At 34.7% G+C, this 17,729-nt stretch overlaps 3 protein-coding genes across 10 annotated transcripts; 2 read left to right on the top strand and 1 right to left on the bottom strand.

The window, feature by feature from the left end:
* Positions 1 to 1,105: 1,105 nt before the first annotated feature.
* LOC127800813 (peroxisomal membrane protein PMP22) lies at positions 1,106 to 4,792 on the top strand. Its single transcript, XM_052335642.1, has 7 exons — positions 1,106 to 1,451; positions 1,545 to 1,643; positions 1,804 to 1,905; positions 2,346 to 2,421; positions 3,865 to 3,935; positions 4,042 to 4,127; positions 4,501 to 4,792. Exons 1-7 carry the CDS (start codon positions 1,380 to 1,382, stop codon positions 4,550 to 4,552), a joined length of 558 nt encoding a protein of 185 aa, XP_052191602.1. The 5' UTR covers positions 1,106 to 1,379; the 3' UTR covers positions 4,553 to 4,792.
* Positions 4,793 to 5,986: 1,194 nt separating this feature from the next.
* Positions 5,987 to 11,891, top strand: LOC127800542 (transcription factor GTE1-like). 8 transcript variants are annotated; one of them, XM_052335207.1, is made up of 11 exons: positions 5,987 to 6,191; positions 6,353 to 6,459; positions 6,704 to 6,775; positions 7,451 to 7,574; positions 8,233 to 8,448; positions 9,344 to 9,421; positions 9,787 to 10,011; positions 10,148 to 10,246; positions 10,404 to 10,462; positions 11,120 to 11,267; positions 11,377 to 11,891. In XM_052335207.1, the coding sequence occupies exons 3-11, from the start codon at positions 6,717 to 6,719 to the stop codon at positions 11,554 to 11,556; spliced, it is 1,188 nt and encodes a 395-aa protein (XP_052191167.1). In that variant the 5' UTR covers positions 5,987 to 6,191; positions 6,353 to 6,459; positions 6,704 to 6,716; the 3' UTR covers positions 11,557 to 11,891. The 8 variants fall into 8 exon arrangements, with proteins under 8 accessions (XP_052191167.1, XP_052191165.1, XP_052191166.1 ...); XM_052335205.1 differs by having other exon boundaries at positions 11,117 to 11,267; XM_052335206.1 differs by lacking the exon at positions 6,353 to 6,459 and having other exon boundaries at positions 11,117 to 11,267.
* Positions 11,892 to 16,403: 4,512 nt separating this feature from the next.
* Positions 16,404 to 17,729, bottom strand: LOC127799986 (uncharacterized). The gene is made up of 2 exons (XM_052334326.1): positions 17,425 to 17,729; positions 16,404 to 17,272 (listed from the first exon to the last, which is right to left on the bottom strand). The coding sequence occupies exon 2, from the start codon at positions 17,210 to 17,212 to the stop codon at positions 16,784 to 16,786; it is 429 nt and encodes a 142-aa protein (XP_052190286.1). The 5' UTR covers positions 17,213 to 17,272; positions 17,425 to 17,729; the 3' UTR covers positions 16,404 to 16,783.

The raw sequence follows: 17,729 nt of genomic DNA, 5'->3' as shown, positions 1-17,729 counted from the left end.
TCCAACATATTCATCACAATAATTATGTAGGGTGGATAAACATATTTATAACTCAAACCACCATAAGTGATTTAAATCAACAGTATAAAGAAGATTGGTTAGCCGAAAATTGTTAAAAATGTCGCAAAGCTTGACTCTATAAAGTAGAAAAGAAATAAATATTAGGTAAATTTATCAACGACGCACTAAATTTGATGCACTAACTATAATATAAATTGCTCTTATTTTCTAAAACATTTGTTTTTATTCTTTTAGGAGAGTTTTGGTAAAAGGAAAGAAAATTTCAAAAGTAGAATGCACTAATAAAAATAATGAGCCATAGGGCACATGAGTAACTGAATTTTCATAAATTAAATGTTATTTGAATATATAATTTTAATATTTTTAAAATATTTATATATAAATATATCACTAAAAATATCAATTAAAGTACCAAAACAGTTGTGACTTGGGACTTCTAAATATTGGGACAGGTAAGGGTGAAACATTCTATTGGTGTGATCAAATTGTTTAAATTGAATAAATTATTTTTTAAAATCAAACAAAACCTGTTAAATAGATATTCAAATTGAAGAAATTGAAAAATAAAAATAAAAATGAAGAAATTGAAAAAAAATTAAAAATAAAAAATTGAAAAAGACAGGAAAACTGAAAAAGACAGAAAACTGAAAAATTGAAAAAATAATATTATTTTTGATATTTCAATTAGTTTAATTATTTTATTTTTTAATATAAAGATCAAATTAAACTAAAATAATGAGAACGCTCGGATTTAAAAACCCAACAAAACTGAAATGTTTGCTCAACCCTTGGTATCGGAAAGAGCAAACCAAAGTGTCTCATGAGCGTAGCACGATTGGTACTTGGGTAGTAAATTATAACTAAGATGCAGGTTCAAGTCATGACAGTTGTAATATGGGAGTTTTACTCTCGTATGAAATAACTTTTTGTGAGTATTATACACTATGTCTCCTATCTAGGAGACTGCGTGTATAGTGATTTATCTCTTTTATGTGCATAAGATAGTGTATCGGCATCTTAAGGCGAGTGAATTCACGTTTTGCAGCCCAGAGCAAACCAAAGCCCACAATGGAAATTTCAACAAAACAGCGACGCAGGAAGTAGGAGGACCGATACGATAACAAATATATTCCTTCAAGACTTTGACGAACGTGAAAGAGAGAGATGGTTCATTGACTCTTACCGTTGAATCGATCTCCGTTTCCTCGCTCTTTCTACCCACTTACCCGCCCAGTGTTCGCATTATATACTTCTGACGCCGTCAACCTCGCCGTCTCGCTCTCTCTCTCACTCTCTCAACTGAAGCATTTGCAGGCTTAGAGAGGGAGGTAACTGAGTTTGATCACCGGTGCCCAATCATGTCTGAGATCGTCAAAGCGGGCTGGGACAAGTATCTGCTGGAGCTGCAAGCCCACCCTCTCAGAACCAAGGTAATAAGGGAAAGGAATTTTCTATTTAAGTTTCATCTAATTGATGCCTTGTTTTTCTGATGCAATTATCTGCTAATTTTTCCAACTGGGTAGGCGATTACTTCTGGAGTTTTGATCGGGACCAGTGATATCATTGCTCAAAAGATCTCTGGAGCCAGAAAGCTTCAGTTCAGGAGGGTGCTTCTTCTAATGGTACCGTTTGACTTCGCTGATCGCTTGCGATTTTCTTCTGTTTTTTTTTTTTAGCCGGTTGGATCGCCGCTGTTTGATGAAAAATTTAGTATTTTTGGTTTCTGGGTTTTGGGTTGCGTGTTTTCATTGTTGAACTTGGAATTTGGGGATTAATTTGCAGCTCTATGGCCTTCTGTACTCGGGACCATTCGGGCACTTATTTCACAAATTGATGGACATGATCTTCCGAGGAAAGAAGGGCAATAAAACTGTTGCCAAGAAGGTAAAGCTGTTTGGCTATGGTTTTTGTTCTTCTGTTTTCCCCTTTTATTTATTTACACTGTTTCCCAAATTCAAAATTACATAAAACTTTCAAATCACGATTGTTGTCGTATTTATTTTCACACAGTAACAACTAACAAGTCAAAATATATATTTGCTTCTTAAAATGAGGTTGTGTTGTCGTTTACATAAATTTTGTTCCGGATGATCAAATTACAATTCTTCGAACCTAACCACATGGCCCCGAAAGACATTTCCATGACTTAGATGCTCTGTTAAGTGTTAACTATGATGTATATGTAAACTCTTGTATGCATGCATACACTACACGCCAATTTGGATGATTTTGCTTTTCTAACAGGCTTGTAGTGTTCTGTTGAACTATGGTTGCCTCTGTTACTCTGTGGAGGATTAATGAATGGCATGCTTTTTCTTTGTTAGGTCTTGTTGGAACAATTGACTTCTTCTCCTTGGAACAATATGCTTTTCATGGTGTTCTATGGCTTGGTAGTTGAAGGTATGAATTTCTTTTAAGGATTGATATGGATGTGACATTGACTAGTTCATTTCTTCTATATTTGTTATTTATTTTCTCTGACAGGTTTAACATAGATAATGCCTTAATTTATCATCTGAAACACGGCAGTTTAGGAGTCAAAACTTTATTTTATTAGAGATAAAAGAAGTAATTCCATGTGCATCATTTCTTGATGTTAGAGCCATAAAACTTTTTTTTTTTTTCCCGAGGCTTCTTTCTTCCTCCTCCTTTCTGTGTTTTCTCTTTGGGAAAATCTGCAGGGATTGGATTGAAATTCTAATTTTGATTTTGAAGCAATAAAGACTAGTATTGTGCTCGAAAGCAATTGATTGCCTCAAGTTTGTTGAAGGATTACAAATTTTCAAATGTATCCAGGGCTGCATGTTGCTTTCAATGGATTCATCTATTGAATAGCTAGCAAAGTTCTACAACGTGACTCGAGGACCATGACAAAACAGTAGTTCTCTAGAAATTAACATTTAATTGCTAAGAGTAGGACCCCTCATATTTTCTTGAAACAGGACAGAAAGCACCAAAAGTGAAACTGCCATTTGAGTTTTTAATAACAAAATCTGCAAAGATATCTGGTGTTACGTCAGAAATTTCCCACTTTGCATGTTCCCTAATCTTTTCATAGGTGTTTGCTCTGGTATTCAAAGAGCAAGTTTTGGAAGCAATTGCAAGATTGCTCCATTGTAACTAGAAGGTCATGGGTTTGAGTTATGGAAACAGCCTCTTTATAAAAAAAAAATAAAAAATAAAAGGTTGTGTACAAATACAACCCTCCCCCTACTCTTGCAAAGCCAGGAGTCTCTTGCACTTGGGAGGAGATGCCCATTTTATGTTTTTTCTTTTCCTTACCCTGTTTATTGTGGTTAAGACTTGTGATTATTATTGCTTATATTTATGTTTTCTTGGAAAACTTTGCAAAAATCTACCTTTATTTCATTATGGTAGGCAATGACCTCCCAGTATATCCTTTATGCTAATAAATTTTATTTAAGAACTTTTATAAGGAATTAAAAAATAAGACTAATAAAATGCTTCTATAAGGTGAGTGGTTGGAATGAAAAAAGTTTGTAGCAAAAGAGGTAGAGGAATGCCTAGAAAAACTTGGTAAGAATCTTTTAGGCATGACATAGGTTTTATTGGTTTATAAATATAGTTATATATATAGACAACCGGAAAGCTAGAATCCATATAGTTCACTCCACCCAGTGGGATCAAGGATTGGTGTGTTGTTTGTTCATCATTGCTATTTTACAAGGAATCAAAATAGTATTAAGGAATACCTCATTGATCGCATTATTTCATGAGAAATGCTAGATTTGATAACATAGGAGGGTGTACAATAACAACTATGGTTTTTATTTGAATGATAGACATCGTCAGATGAAACTAAAACATGATGTGGCTTCGCAGGGAGACCCTGGGGCACAGTCAAGAATAAAGTTAAGAGGGACTACCCCTCGGTACAGTTGACTGCATGGAAGGTATCAGACCATGGTCCACGCCACCCTTTGTTATGTGATACACACACTTATCGTCTTTCCCCTATGGTTTAGCAGTAACAATGCCATGGTGTTAATTGATTTGCAGTTTTGGCCTCTGGTTGGGTGGATCAACTACCAGTACATGCCTGTCCAGTTTCGTGTCCTGTTTCACAGTTTGGTCGCCTCATGCTGGTGGGTACCTTTCGTTTTTCTTATTTTCATCTCCTCTCTCCAACCCTTTATTTCGGCCTCCCCTTCATGCTAAATTTTTACATAGACAGGACTCTGGTTTTAGTCTTTCCAAAACGGGAAACTCAAAACTTGGCAACAGTACGTAAATATTTGTAAATCTATCGCAAGCATCAGTATGAACTGCAAATGTCAGGAGAACATAATTTACGTTACTGTATTGATTTATCGATCATTCTCCATCTGTGGGTATGCTATATTCTCTACGGCTGTGGCATCAGTCCTTAAGCATCGCCTTCATCTTCCTTCTGCTCATTCAGTGGCAGAGGCGCGTCCCCTGGATATTACTAATTCATTCTGCTCTGGCTGATTTCAGGGCTATTTTCTTGAATCTGAGGGCAAGATCCAATGTCATCAAGGCGTCCTAGAATGGAGGCAGACCTCTTGTCTGTAGTAGTTGCTGCCGTTCCTCCTCCATATTTTCTTTTCCCTTTCCCTCTCTTCTTCTACTTAGTTGGATTTTAGTTGGGTGTTTTGCCATCAATAGCGGTTCCTCATTGTTGAGTACTCTGATGTCTCCATACTTATTAATATTATTATCCCAAGGCTGTTCGTGTAATCCATAAACCATAATGATAGTGGCTAAATATTTACACACCATTTTTGCAGCATGCTTGATTTGGTTTCATTCATTTGGCATCAGATTGTTCTTGTGATCTTTTGTTCTAGAAAATATAAAAATGTTTGGTTCTTTGATTGTCCTTGTTTGTTTAGAAAGGCCAAATTCATATTTTTACCTTGTATTTTCATATTTTTTGCATGTGACTCTATTCAAATTTTTCGTTATTTTAATTACTCTCTTAAGCTTAATTTTCAAATCAATTTAACTCTTATACCTTAATATTTTTTTACGTGATGACTTAAACTTTTTGTTATTTTTATTACATATCTAGACTTGCAATTTTTAGTCAATTATACTTTTATGTATAAAAAAATAAAGTGATATTAAAATACATGTTATATTTTATTCACGTAAAAAAAAATAAAGTAAGATAATAAAATGTACGTTATATTCCATTCATAATGAAGTATAAGGGTTAAAAATGTAAATTCAATAATTCGATAGAAATAATAAAAAAATTAGATTGTCACATGAAAAAATATTAAAGTACAAGTATTAAATTAATTTGAAAATGTAAATTCAGATATGTAATTAAAATAATGAAAAATTTGAATGATCAATTAAAAAAAAAAGGTAAAAGTATGAAGATAAGAATATAAATTTAAATATTTAAAAATATAAATTAAAAAGTATATAAGAAGAGTTTATTTTTGTCCCTCAAAAAGAAATATAATTCATATTTTCATAAAATTAACAATACTCTTTCAAGGAATTAACAATACATCTCCACAAAATATAAATTATTTTTTAAAAATTATAAATGGTTTAAAAATTAAAAATGTATACTTTTTACACATAGTAAAAAATATTTATAATTTTTAAGTGTTAACAATTTTTAAAAAATAATTAATAATTTAAGAATAAGTATTATTAATTTATTCAAAAAAGTATTATTAATTATGTGACTATTAAAATTAAGTATTATAATTGAGTCTCAAATTAACATTAAAGGAAAAATTAACACAATTAACTCCAAACAAAACAAGTGCATGCATTGTAACTTATGATATACAGAAACAGTTTAGGAGTGCATTTCGGTGTTTTTGAAATATTTGTTTGTATTAAATTATTAAAAAATATCAAAAAAATATTTTTAGACTATTTTTATAATTTTAAAAAATATTTTCTTAAAGGTTAGGAAAATATTGCCCCGAAGAGGTTAATATTAATTCTGATTCAGGGCTGCCCTCTCTGGAACCCTTCCATCTCTTAGGTTTACCTTCGTCATAGCTTACAGCTATCATCGTTCCCCCCTTGCCGCCCGGTTGCTCAGTGCCGCGGTCGATTCACAAACACGAATCAACGCTTCCGTGCTCGCCTTGCAGCTGTTGATTCACAAAGACAAACTCCGATTGCTCGGTGCCGCCGTCGATTTAGCTTAAAGGGTATGACTTCTTTTGTTTTTCTTCTTTTGTCTGTTTCTTGGTTTTATTTCTGGTGATTCTCGTATTGCTTCGTTTTGACTTGAAAGGGTCTGATTCCTGGCCGTAAGCTAATGATTTTGCTTTCATTGTGATAATTTGATTGTGTTGTTATAATCTTTCAGAGTGATGGGAAGTTCGGAACCTTTTCTTGCTAGGGTTGTTGATTCGTGTCACCCTAATTTTGAGGCTTCCCCTGTTTGATCAAATAAACTCATCGAACTAATATATGGTATCCCCTAACCGAAGCTAGCTGCATCAGCACTCCTTAGCGTTTCATACTTTAATATTTTTTAACCAAGTGTGGATTGAACCAACAAAACTGCCTGTTTGCAAAAAAGGTGTCTAGTTGCCATGTATACCTTGAATTGCATGCAACTGAAGCTAAACAGTCTAAATGGATGCTTTGATGTAGTGTAAGGTGAACTGGCTTTCTCATGGGATTTGATGAAATTTATTTATTTTTTGGTACATAGGAAATTACAGAAAATGCCCACACAAAGGGTATGGGAAGGTTCAAACCCACGACCTCATGCTTACTGTAAGGGGTGAGTTTACCACTTGAGCCACCGTTGGAGATGATGCAATTTATTTATTTGAAGAGGAATTGAGGATGATCAAGGGTCTTGTACACATCTACCATGTGTAGTTGACCACTTCCTAGTAAATGGGGTGATCTGCAAACTGGTTGAGGTGGGTTGTGCCCCCGCTGGGCTCGGCCCATAAACTACCTATTGCCAACCCTGGTCAAAATTGTGAAGTATAGAGCAACTCATTTTAAAGGGAGAAACCTCAAGGACAAATTCTTATGACCACATAGAAAAAGTGTCTCAAAAATGCTGAACGATCACAATAAAAATGATTTTATTTTTAGTTTACCCTTTGTGGTATGAGGGAGCAATCAATTTTGTTTACCTTTTTTCCCATCAAATAGAGTCATTTGTGATGCCTGAGCAGGCACTCATTGATTTAAAAGGCCTTCCGAACTTGTAGTTTAGTGGTATGCTGATCTGCTGGAAATGCAAGTGCACTAAAAAGTTGTAGTTTTCCAGCTAAGTTGGAAATATTATCACTTCTCTGCAATACACTAAATGATAACATATATGTGCTTATTCAAATTATTTATCTGCATTTACTTTGACACTCTTGTGTAGTTACTTGGCTCTGTCTATAAGGGCACAATTTCAACTTTTATTCTATTTGGAAATGATGTGAATTTTTAGGTTTTATCAGAAGAAGACAGTGGATTCCTCAATTCTGGAAATGAGATTAGTGGAGCATGGTAATGATGCTGATATGGTGGATTTCAGGCATAGCGTAGATCAAATGTCCACAAGGGTTCATAAGGTAAGTTGGTGTAGAAACTAGTAGCAGTTTTACTGGTTGGACATTTTGATCTTTAAAGTTCGAACTGCAATTAGTTTGGTTCCATGTACTATTTATCTTTGCCAATCTTGACTGAAAACCAGCTTTCATCCAACTAGGATATATATTTGTGTGCAACTAGCTTTTTTCCTGCACTAATCTAAACTTCTGTTCTTGGCATATTTGGTCTTGACTGATAAGTCACTTTCTTCCCCAACTTGGAGTGTGAGCTAATGCAAGTTGTCTTTTTGCAAACTTTCTTGATGAACATTTCTGAAGGTTTTTGCCAAAAGATATTAGCTTCTGAATGTGTGTCTAGAATGTTGAACAACTGCTACTTTAGTGGAATTACCTCATGTGAGTGAGCACATTTTTTTCCCCACATGTGGCTTGCTATATGTTGCTGCTCTATTTTGTTCCAAATAGTACTTCTCACAGTTCAAACCACTTTAATTACAAGGTCTTATGGAGGTTAAACGTTTTTATCTTCAAGTTGCATTTCAATCCTAAGAGCTTGGTGAATTCCATGAATAAACAGTCTTCTATTTGTTATATTGGTTTGTCTAGGTTGGCTAATATTGTTGGCATCTGGATATGCCCTTGTCTAAATATCTTTTGAATGGTCCATATCTTTCTGCAGCTTGAGCAAAGACTGAGTGAGGTAGAGCAATTCTACTCAACTGTAAGTAAGAAGCAATTGAATACTTCTAAAGGCAGCTCAATTGTGAGGGACAAAGATAAGGAGAAACATATTTCTAACTTTAAGAAGCGACAGCAAGATGCACCACGTAGAGAAGCAGCTGCAGCAAAAAGAATGCAAGAATTGATGCGCCAATTTGGCACCATATTACGTCAGGCAATAACCGATTCTTTGTTTGTCCCTTTAAATATTCCTAATATTGGTTTGTTGGAGGAAGAAACGTATAGCTTTTTATGTAGATCTTGAAATATATCCTCTGTATTCTGCTTTATTTCTTTGACTTTAGATGTCTTTTATTTTGAACCCATCAAGGTGTTCAAAATTCTTTTTAAGTCTCTCTTTCTTGAATAACATGTAATTACACCACTAAGGTAAATACATTCTTTAAAGGCTAGGATTGGTAGTTATTTCAGAAAAAGAAAATATGCCCTCCCTTTTCTCACCTGGAGGCACTTTAGGCACACATTGAGTCATGATGTTTTCCTTTGCGAAGAATGAGCAATTCAGTTGGGGTATGCAGACAGCCAGTGTAGACATGATGATAATCATGGGGCTAATAAACCTTTTTTTATGCTTTTAAGAGTCTGTTCAGACGACAAAAATGCAATGTAAAGCTCCATAATTTGAGGATTATGATGTATGATGTTTATTGCCAGTTAAGTATGAATATTTTGCTCTGTTACCAGATGAAATTGACAATATTTGTCCTCATGCACAAAATTCACTTGATGGCTCAGACATGTACTGGTAGTATTCAGTCACTCCTGAGTTGAGTGGGTATTTCTTATAGAACTGTAGGTTTCCGAATATAAATTTTTCTTCTGGAGAAAGGGGTATCTGGTCTTGTTTGCAGAATTGCTAACTTTTGACATTAAGTATATCCTTCAAGAAAGAAGTGTTTTCTTTGTTCTCTTATCAGCTGTTCCTTTAAACTTTGTTCTTCAGGCCTTTTGCTGAATATCTATGCATCCATAAGACTTAGGTGCTTGAAGATTTGAAAAGAAACACAGACAAGTTCTAATGGTAAATTGTTTGTAAATTTCTTTTCTAGATCACCCAGCACAAGTGGGCGGGACCTTTTATGCAACCTGTAGATGTTGAATTCCTTGGTTTGCATGATTACTTTCAGGTTTGGCTTCTTACTTTGAATTGAATGTCCATATGGTCAATAATCATGTGCCAGTTCTATACCTTCTCTCCTCTCTATCTGTCTCGTATCTTTTTCTGCACGATGTAAATGTTGTATATGCCCTTGAAAATAATGTTGAACTATCTATGAGTAAAGGGTCGGTTCTTATCAGTTGGTTTGTTTTACTATTTTGGAGAAAGAAAAAGTTAAATATACCTAGAATATTCATAGTTCTTCTGGTATTATAAAATCTGTTTAGCATGATTTCTACTGCCAAAACTGTTATGGCCTTCTTACTTTTCCGTATTATTTTTTATTTTGGAAAATTTTCTGCATATTTCAAATTAATTTGTTGATATGCATAGGTCATTGAAAAACCCATGGACTTCAGTACCATAAAGACCAAAATGGAGGCCAAGGATGGCACTGGTTATGAGAATGTCCGGGAGATATGTGCAGATGTAAGGTTAATATTTAAGAATGCAATGAAATATAACAATGAAAGAGATGATGTTCATGTGATGGCGAAATCTCTGTTAGTAAAATTTGAGGAGAAGTGGTTGCAACTCTTGCCAAAGGTTGATGAAGAGGTAAGTTTTAATCTAACAGCAGATTGGTTCTCTTTTCTGAGGTTCTCAGGTTAAGTGGTGTGGTTACTAGAACAAGACGTCTCAAATGATCTTCCTTTTGTGATAAGGTTTTTGTTTAATTCTTGGTTACTTTTAGGAGAAAAGGCGAAAAGAGGAGGAAGCAGAAGCACAGTTAGATATGCAGCTTGCTCAAGAGGCTGCTCATGCTAGAATGGCTAGGGATTTGAGCAATGAGGTAGTCAAAGTCTCAAAGCCATTTTGCAAACAAAGATCTTGTGGAAGATTATATTTTTCAGTTTTTACACTATCGGCATGATACTTAATTCTTGTTGACATAAATGATTCTGTTGAATGGTACATGATTTGACACAGATTATCTTGCACTTTTTCAGCTTGATGAGGTTGATCTTTATCTGGAAGAACTAAGAGAAATGGTGCTTCAGAAGTTTAGGTTTGTCCTAATATTAATACTTCTACATTTCAAATCTAGTAAGTCTGCATTAGTCAAATTTTATATGTAATGTATCTTCCCTCCTTCCCAGCTCCTTTCCCTGGGAAAAAAAAAAAAGGAGGTTGGAACAAATACATTTAAGGTATTTTTTGTTTCTTTGCCTGTTGTTTTATCAGTTAGTTAGGGCACTAGATAGTAGTCTAGGTTGCCCCTAATGTATCCAATGAATGTGCGAATTCTAGGCATGATTTTGGATATTATTTACAAACTAAACATTGAGATGGATTATGACCATTTGTGTTGGGACTGCTTAATGTATTTTCTGGAGTGGATGAACTTTGGGATAGATGGCATGGGTGGATAAAACCATTGTATTTCAACCGCAAAGTTCTCCTAGCTTGTTAACGGAATAGCAAAGGGCTTTGCCAAGCTCCCGAGTTCTCTGTGAGGGCAATCTGCCATTGCATCTTCCTTTGGTTATGGTTATTGAGCTTGTAAGCTGTGCGTTGCCCACATTTATTGTCAAGAACTGCGTTAAATGTGAGGGGTATGGTGTTTTTAAGGCCCCAGAAGTTATTTGCTTAATTTACCCTAAAATGATTTGTCGGTAGCATGCCTCTGCAAGGAATACTAACTCTAGTACCATTATATCAGAAGGATGACTACTACTGAAAAACGGAGACTCGGGACAGCTCTTACCCAATTGTCTCCTGATAATCTCAGCAAAGCGCTGCTGATCATTGCTCAGAGTAACCCAAGTTTTCAAGCAACAGCAGAAGAGGTGGACGTTGATATTGATGCACAGGTTACTCCTCTCTCTCTCTCTCTTCCAAAGTTCTTTTTGTTCACGTGTTAAAAACTAAAGTTCCAGTTTTTGATTGGGTCATTTTACGTTTTTTTTTTTTTTTTGACAGAGCGAGTCCACCTTATGGAGGTTAAAGTTTTTCGTGAAGGAAAGCTTACAGGCTCAGGGCAAGAATGCGGTGGTGGCGAGTACGAACAACAGCAACCACAATGAGAACAACAAGCGGAAGAGAGAGATCTGCGATGCTCTTGCTAAAACTTCCCAGAAAAGGAGTAAAAAACTTGGCTAGTATCAGTTATGGCTACCCGCAAAACCATATGGTAAAGTGGATCTCTTTATCCATCCGCTAAAAACCTAGTAGTACTCGAGAAGATTTTATTGGCCTGTTAGAGAAAGTAGACGAAAACATGTTTCTTGGGAATAGATGTTTTGGTTTTGGGATAATTGTGATCTTTTTCTCTTACTTAATAAATTGCAATATGTGTACATAAACAGATATCTTTGGATGCACCAAACAAACATTTTAGGTTATAGTCATTGTGCTGCCTCTGTTCTTGTAAGCCAAATGTCACATGGTCACATGATATTCGACCCCACAAATTAATTGTTTGATCTTCTATTATATATAGTTGAAGGTGTCACTCGGTACAGAATTAATTTGATGTACACTCCTGGTTGGGAACATTTTCCATTTAAACTCACTCCCCTATAGTTTGGATTATTTTTTCATACCTCCTCTGATCTATGTTTAGTATTCAATTCATAGGAATCTAAATCACTTGAATGTCTGTAGAAATAACCTAAAAGTGCAATGAATTTAGGTGGGATTTACATTAAAATTGTCGAGTGACTTGGGTTAAAAAAAAACCCGATTGCTATTAGGTAATGGAGCAAGGGTAAGGGTGTCTGTCTACGCCCGTGTTGTGTAGGTTACATTCGCTGGTGATTAATTCGTCAAGTCATGTCAAATTGTAGCCTGTGGTACTTGCACTTAATTTTTTGTTAAATTCTGCACTTAGCCTCCATTTGTTTGGATACATAAGTGTAATTAAATAATAAAAATTTTGAATAGTTAAGAAAACAAAATGTAAAAATATATAAATAAAAATATGAGTTTGGTCTATGTATGTATGTATGTATATGACTGTGTACATGTGCATGAGCATGTGTGATGTGTATATAAGTATCTATTTGTGCATGTATGTATGTATGTGTGTATTTCTATATATGTATATATGGGCCATGTTTTGATACAATAAAAGTATAATTTATTAATTTTGGTATAATTAAAAAAATGATTTAGTAGTAATTTAAAATTAATAAGTTATTTTACGTCTTTTGAAATAAAATAGTTTTTATTCTTTTTGTCAACCAAATATTAAAAAAAAAAGAAGGAATATTTAACAAGTAGATAAACGTATTAACATAATTTTGGCTTTAAAGCAAAAGGGTGGGGGTGTTTTGTATATGTTAATTCAATGGCATCTGAGGGGCCCCACCAACACAAAAGACTGGAATTGGTTCTGGAAACCTTTTTGGGATAGAAAGGAAGAATGTATCATCAAAGTCCTGGTAACGTTATCATCCACCACCCATCGTACAGTTTGCCAGTTGGGCTGTTCTTGTTTTCAATTTGTTCTTCCAACCTTCTAAAGTATAACAATTGGGGCTTTTAACCCCCAATTGTTATACTTTCCTTTTATGTTTTTTTTATATAATTAGAATTTTAAATTGCTAAAAACATATAGATAAGTCTCCTAAAATTTACTTAGCTTTATAATATGCACAATTGTTGAGAGAAAATTTTATTAGCGTCACTTTCTGAAATTATTTAAAAATAATAATTTTCTTAAAAATCATATTAACTTTAATCATCTAAGATTAACAATTGTAATAACAATCTAGAATGTTCACCAAAGTAATCACTTAGAGTGTATAATTATACTCATAATTAAAATTATTGTGTTTTACGTAAGTGTTGGTATTTGTAATATTAATCTTTAATTACTAAATAGTCTAAATTAAAAGAATAGACAGCGAATACTACAATGATTTGTCAAACAAAATAAGAAAGACTGATCAGACAAAAGTCGCCAAAAGTATCACAGAGCTTGACCTTGCAAAATAGGAGGGAAAGAAATAATATCTTCTAAAAATATTATTTTAATGCTTAATATGAATATTTTTAATAATATTTATATATTAATATATTATATATTTATATTAATATAACATAAAATATAATATATCAATACATAATAAAATATAAAAAAATAGAATTAAATATTTAAATAATATTTTTATAATAGTCTTACATAAAAGAAGGCCTTTTTCCTTAAAAGTAAGGCCTACTTTTTTATACAAAAAATTTTAAAAGGCTTTTGCTAAGAGTGCCTTACAAGGTGATTTTTTTTTTTTTTTTTTTCTGTTGAGATACACTTATTTATTTATTTATTTTTATTACACGTTAGTTTCAGTTGGATTAGTCCCGTAAGTTTGTACACAACATCTCCCACGCAATGATCAAGTAAACCACTTTTATCTTCACAGGTATGATGCACTGGTAATGTATTTAAAGTTTTAAATAAAATATTATGATTCTAATTAGTGCGACGATTTGGAAAGTAGAATTATGACTAGAAAACAGCATTTAGCTAGAATTCAACAATAAGACTGAAATGTATGTTTCGCACGAATTACACTAAATATCTAACTTTTAAGTGTATATAAATTATATATGCATATAAAATTATCTGGAAGGTGCATAGGGAGAAAAAGGTGATCCGTCCCTTGGAAAAGAAAAGAAAAGAAAAGAAAACGACCGCCAATTAGGCAGGGGCTAAGAGCTGTGGCACTAAGCGGAGCGCACTGTAACCCTCTGGCAACTCCTTGGCTTAGTCAAACCCTAAATACCCCCCGATAGAAAAATTCCCAACTCACAATTCGATCCTGGGAATACTAATGGGGGGTCATTAAGGTGCATATTTAATGTGCTTATTTTTAATGTTTAAATATTTCTATAAATATATCATATTTTAAAATATTTTATCAATCAATAATAGAAGCAAGCTATTTGACAAATTCTAGGTTTAAAGAATCGAAAGTTGCTATACTTATTTATATATATATATAAATTTAATAAATAATGATCGCAAATTAACACCAAAATTTATAACAATTTTATTTATTTAAAATATAAACCCAATTAGTTGTCCAATGCCACTCTAATCTCATCTCATATATAATAATACTTCACGTTTCCAACCCCACCCCACCCCCCACAAATCCTCATTTCCCAACTACCCTCGCTGTCACACCATCTATGACTCTTTTTAAGTTAAAATAAGTAAATATTAATTAGTTTATGTATACATCGTAAGGACACTCTCCTTATATTTTATGTCATATCAACTTAATTACATCTTTTGGTTTGGTCGGGGATCGTCCAAAAAGCGCACAATATATGAACATACAAAACACACACATCAGTAAAACAATATATTCATATATATATATTATTATATTGTTGGCGTCAATAAACTCGGCGAGAGATGCAGGGAGTGTGTGTGTGTGTGTGTGGGTTACCCGTATTAAATAAGTAACAACATAATAATTTTTAAAATTTTATGCTACGATAAATCTATTTGGATAGAAAGATATTTAATATTTATTTTAATTATATTAAACAAAATAAAAAGATAATTTTAATCTTATAAAAATTCTAACTCTTCACTCATATGCTTCCCCATCTAAAACTCTCGTCTAAAATTACTGTCCAACACATTAAAGCTGCAGATTTTCAAAGCAAACAAAATTAGTTATGAAAATGAATAATGACAATCATGACACTTAGATGGCATTACACTATTGGTTTTAATCAATGTATTCTCTTTGCATTCTTCTTCTATTTTATTTTATTTATGAATTATTTTATTTTGTCCGAATTGATTGACGCATAAATGACTAAAGACATCAAATGATAAAAATATTCTCATCTTAAAATTGTCACATTACCTCGAATTAAATGGGCATACTTCATCTATATTATATTACAAATTTTTATTCTTCTTGTATTACAAACTTTTATTTTATTTCATTCATGAAGTTCGCTATTGTTCACACCCGCCAGCACTAGGCGGCTAACGGGCTGCATATAGGGACTGCATTGAAGATGCAGTCTGCCAGCTATGCTGGCTGGGGACTGCATCTAAGATGCAGTCCGCCAATTTATGTAATTTGTCAGAAATTGGGATTTATTTGATGTCTTTAGTGATTTCGTGCGTCAATCAATTTGAGCAAAGTAGAATAATCTGTATTTAAAGTTATTGTGACTCTTGAAATTTTAAAAATTCATTAAATGAGCTGAGAGACTAAAATTTGAATTTAACAAGGAAAATAAAGAATGAAATTTTGAATTGTGAATAGAAAGGGTATTGTTGGTAAATAAAATGTTAAATGACATAATTATTCTAACATCAATAATTAAAATGACAAAAAAAGACAATTCTATTCAAATAGCAAGGTTCTTTATACTATTTGACACAAATAATATAATAATTATATATATATATCGTCCTTTATATAGAGTACTTGCCAAGCAAATTAAGCCATGACTCCGCTTGGTTGATTACATGAACTTCAGTTTGATAATCATCTCTTTTGATAACTACGAAAACTATGTATGTACCAAAACAATACAAAAAACATGAAATCTACTATATATATATATATATATATTTATGAAGAATTCAGTGTCAATTTCAAGGATGGCTGATGCTACTACGCAAACCTGTCAACTGTATCCGTACTTCTACCTCCTTTATTGCTAAGCCGTCATTTAAGATTTCTCAAATTGTATTCTCATTCAGTCATAAATTATTTTGATAATCCTTTTATATAAAAAGCTCGCTCTATACATACATACATACATACTATCAATCCTACACATACATATAACCTACTACATGCATGCGTTTCTGCATCCGATACAAAGTAAGAGCGAGCACGCATGGGAGATTGACATACCAGATGTAGAAGAACCAAAATGAATGAAATCTATGCAAATGAACAATCAAACCCCCCCCCCCCCCCCCCCCCAAAAAAAAAAAAAAAAAAAAAAGAGACTCCAATATCTCATGATGATCATCCGCCATGCATATACATATTGGTAGATTTCTGGTACGAAATACACACAAGCTCAGACAGCTGCTTGCACTAGAAGAAAACGAAATTAACGATATCTAAGGTTTGAAAAGAGAGAGCAAAAACAAAGCATTAAGATCGAGCTATATATATATATATAAAGGAAAAACCCACAGGCCACAGTTGTCAGGAGTTGCCAACGATTCTGAAATTTCGGGCGGGGTTATATATAGAGCCTTCATGGTTTGGACGGAACTCACCACCTTTCGTCGGAGATTCTGATCCTCTAAGGCAGGGCCTTGCTTACCGCAAAAGGTGCCCAATCAGGGCTGCCGCGATTGCATTTGATTTTTGATCAATTCTGATCCATCCTGTCACATCTGAATCCACCGAGCGAGTTGGGTAGGGTTGACAATCCCCGGAAGGTGGACCCCGTCTGCCTTCAACAGGCTTGCCACCTCAGCATAGCTCTGTTTGTTGTTCGGCTTCGCTCTCCCGCTTGGCTCGGCTTCAGCGCTCAGCTTCGTTTTCTTCGGCTGTGCCAAGCCGTTCGACACAGGAACGGCCTCGGCTCGGGCCGGGTCCCATTTCTGCCCGAGAAGAGTGCCTTTCGTCAGGAACTCATAAGCCATGTACCCGGCTAGGAGCAGATTGGAAGAGGGCGGCTCAGCTGGCTTGGAAGGAATCGGGGAGGTAACCGCCGGTGACAGCGGCGCCGAGGGTTTCACGGGGTGAAGAGCTTCTATCTCTTTGCGCTTCCTGGTGGCCCCGGGCGTCAAGATTGGGCGAGGGTGGTGGCTCATCGTGGCCGTCCGTCCGTTGATCTAGTGCCGTCCACGTCAGCTTCCGAGCGTCAAAACCCACTTTGGAGGTTTCAAGAGCGTTGGGTGGGCAAAACCGTCAATTTGTACCCATCAGGAAATGATAAAATAAAAAAAAACGGAATACGTAAAATAAAAAAAGCGATAACAGGTGGCTAAATTAAAAAAGAGGGGGTTGCAAGTAAGCTCTGTACCCGAGGACAAAAAAGTAAAATCGGCGGAAACATTTTTTAAACGTTCAAATCGGAACCACCAGAAATAGGTAGTAATGAAAATTTCGCAGTAAATGAGAGGGAGACAGAGCGGTCGAACGATCGGAGTAGCCGTGGCCGGAATCTGAGAAGGCTGGCCGATCTGAGGTTTATGGACGGCGGTGCAGGTGGCGCCGCTGCCGGAAGTGGCCGGATAGGGAAGGATTTGCAGAGAGACAGAGAGAAGGGGGGGGGGGAGAAGGGGGAAGAGAGAAGAAAGAAGAGAGAGAGAGAGACAGGGACAGAGA

Source organism: Diospyros lotus, chromosome 4 (genome assembly GCF_014633365.1).
Source record: "Diospyros lotus cultivar Yz01 chromosome 4, ASM1463336v1, whole genome shotgun sequence".
Lineage (NCBI taxonomy): Eukaryota > Viridiplantae > Streptophyta > Magnoliopsida > Ericales > Ebenaceae > Diospyros > Diospyros lotus.
The sequence above is the reverse complement of the archived record's forward strand: the minus strand, read 5'-3'. Positions and strand labels throughout refer to the sequence as shown.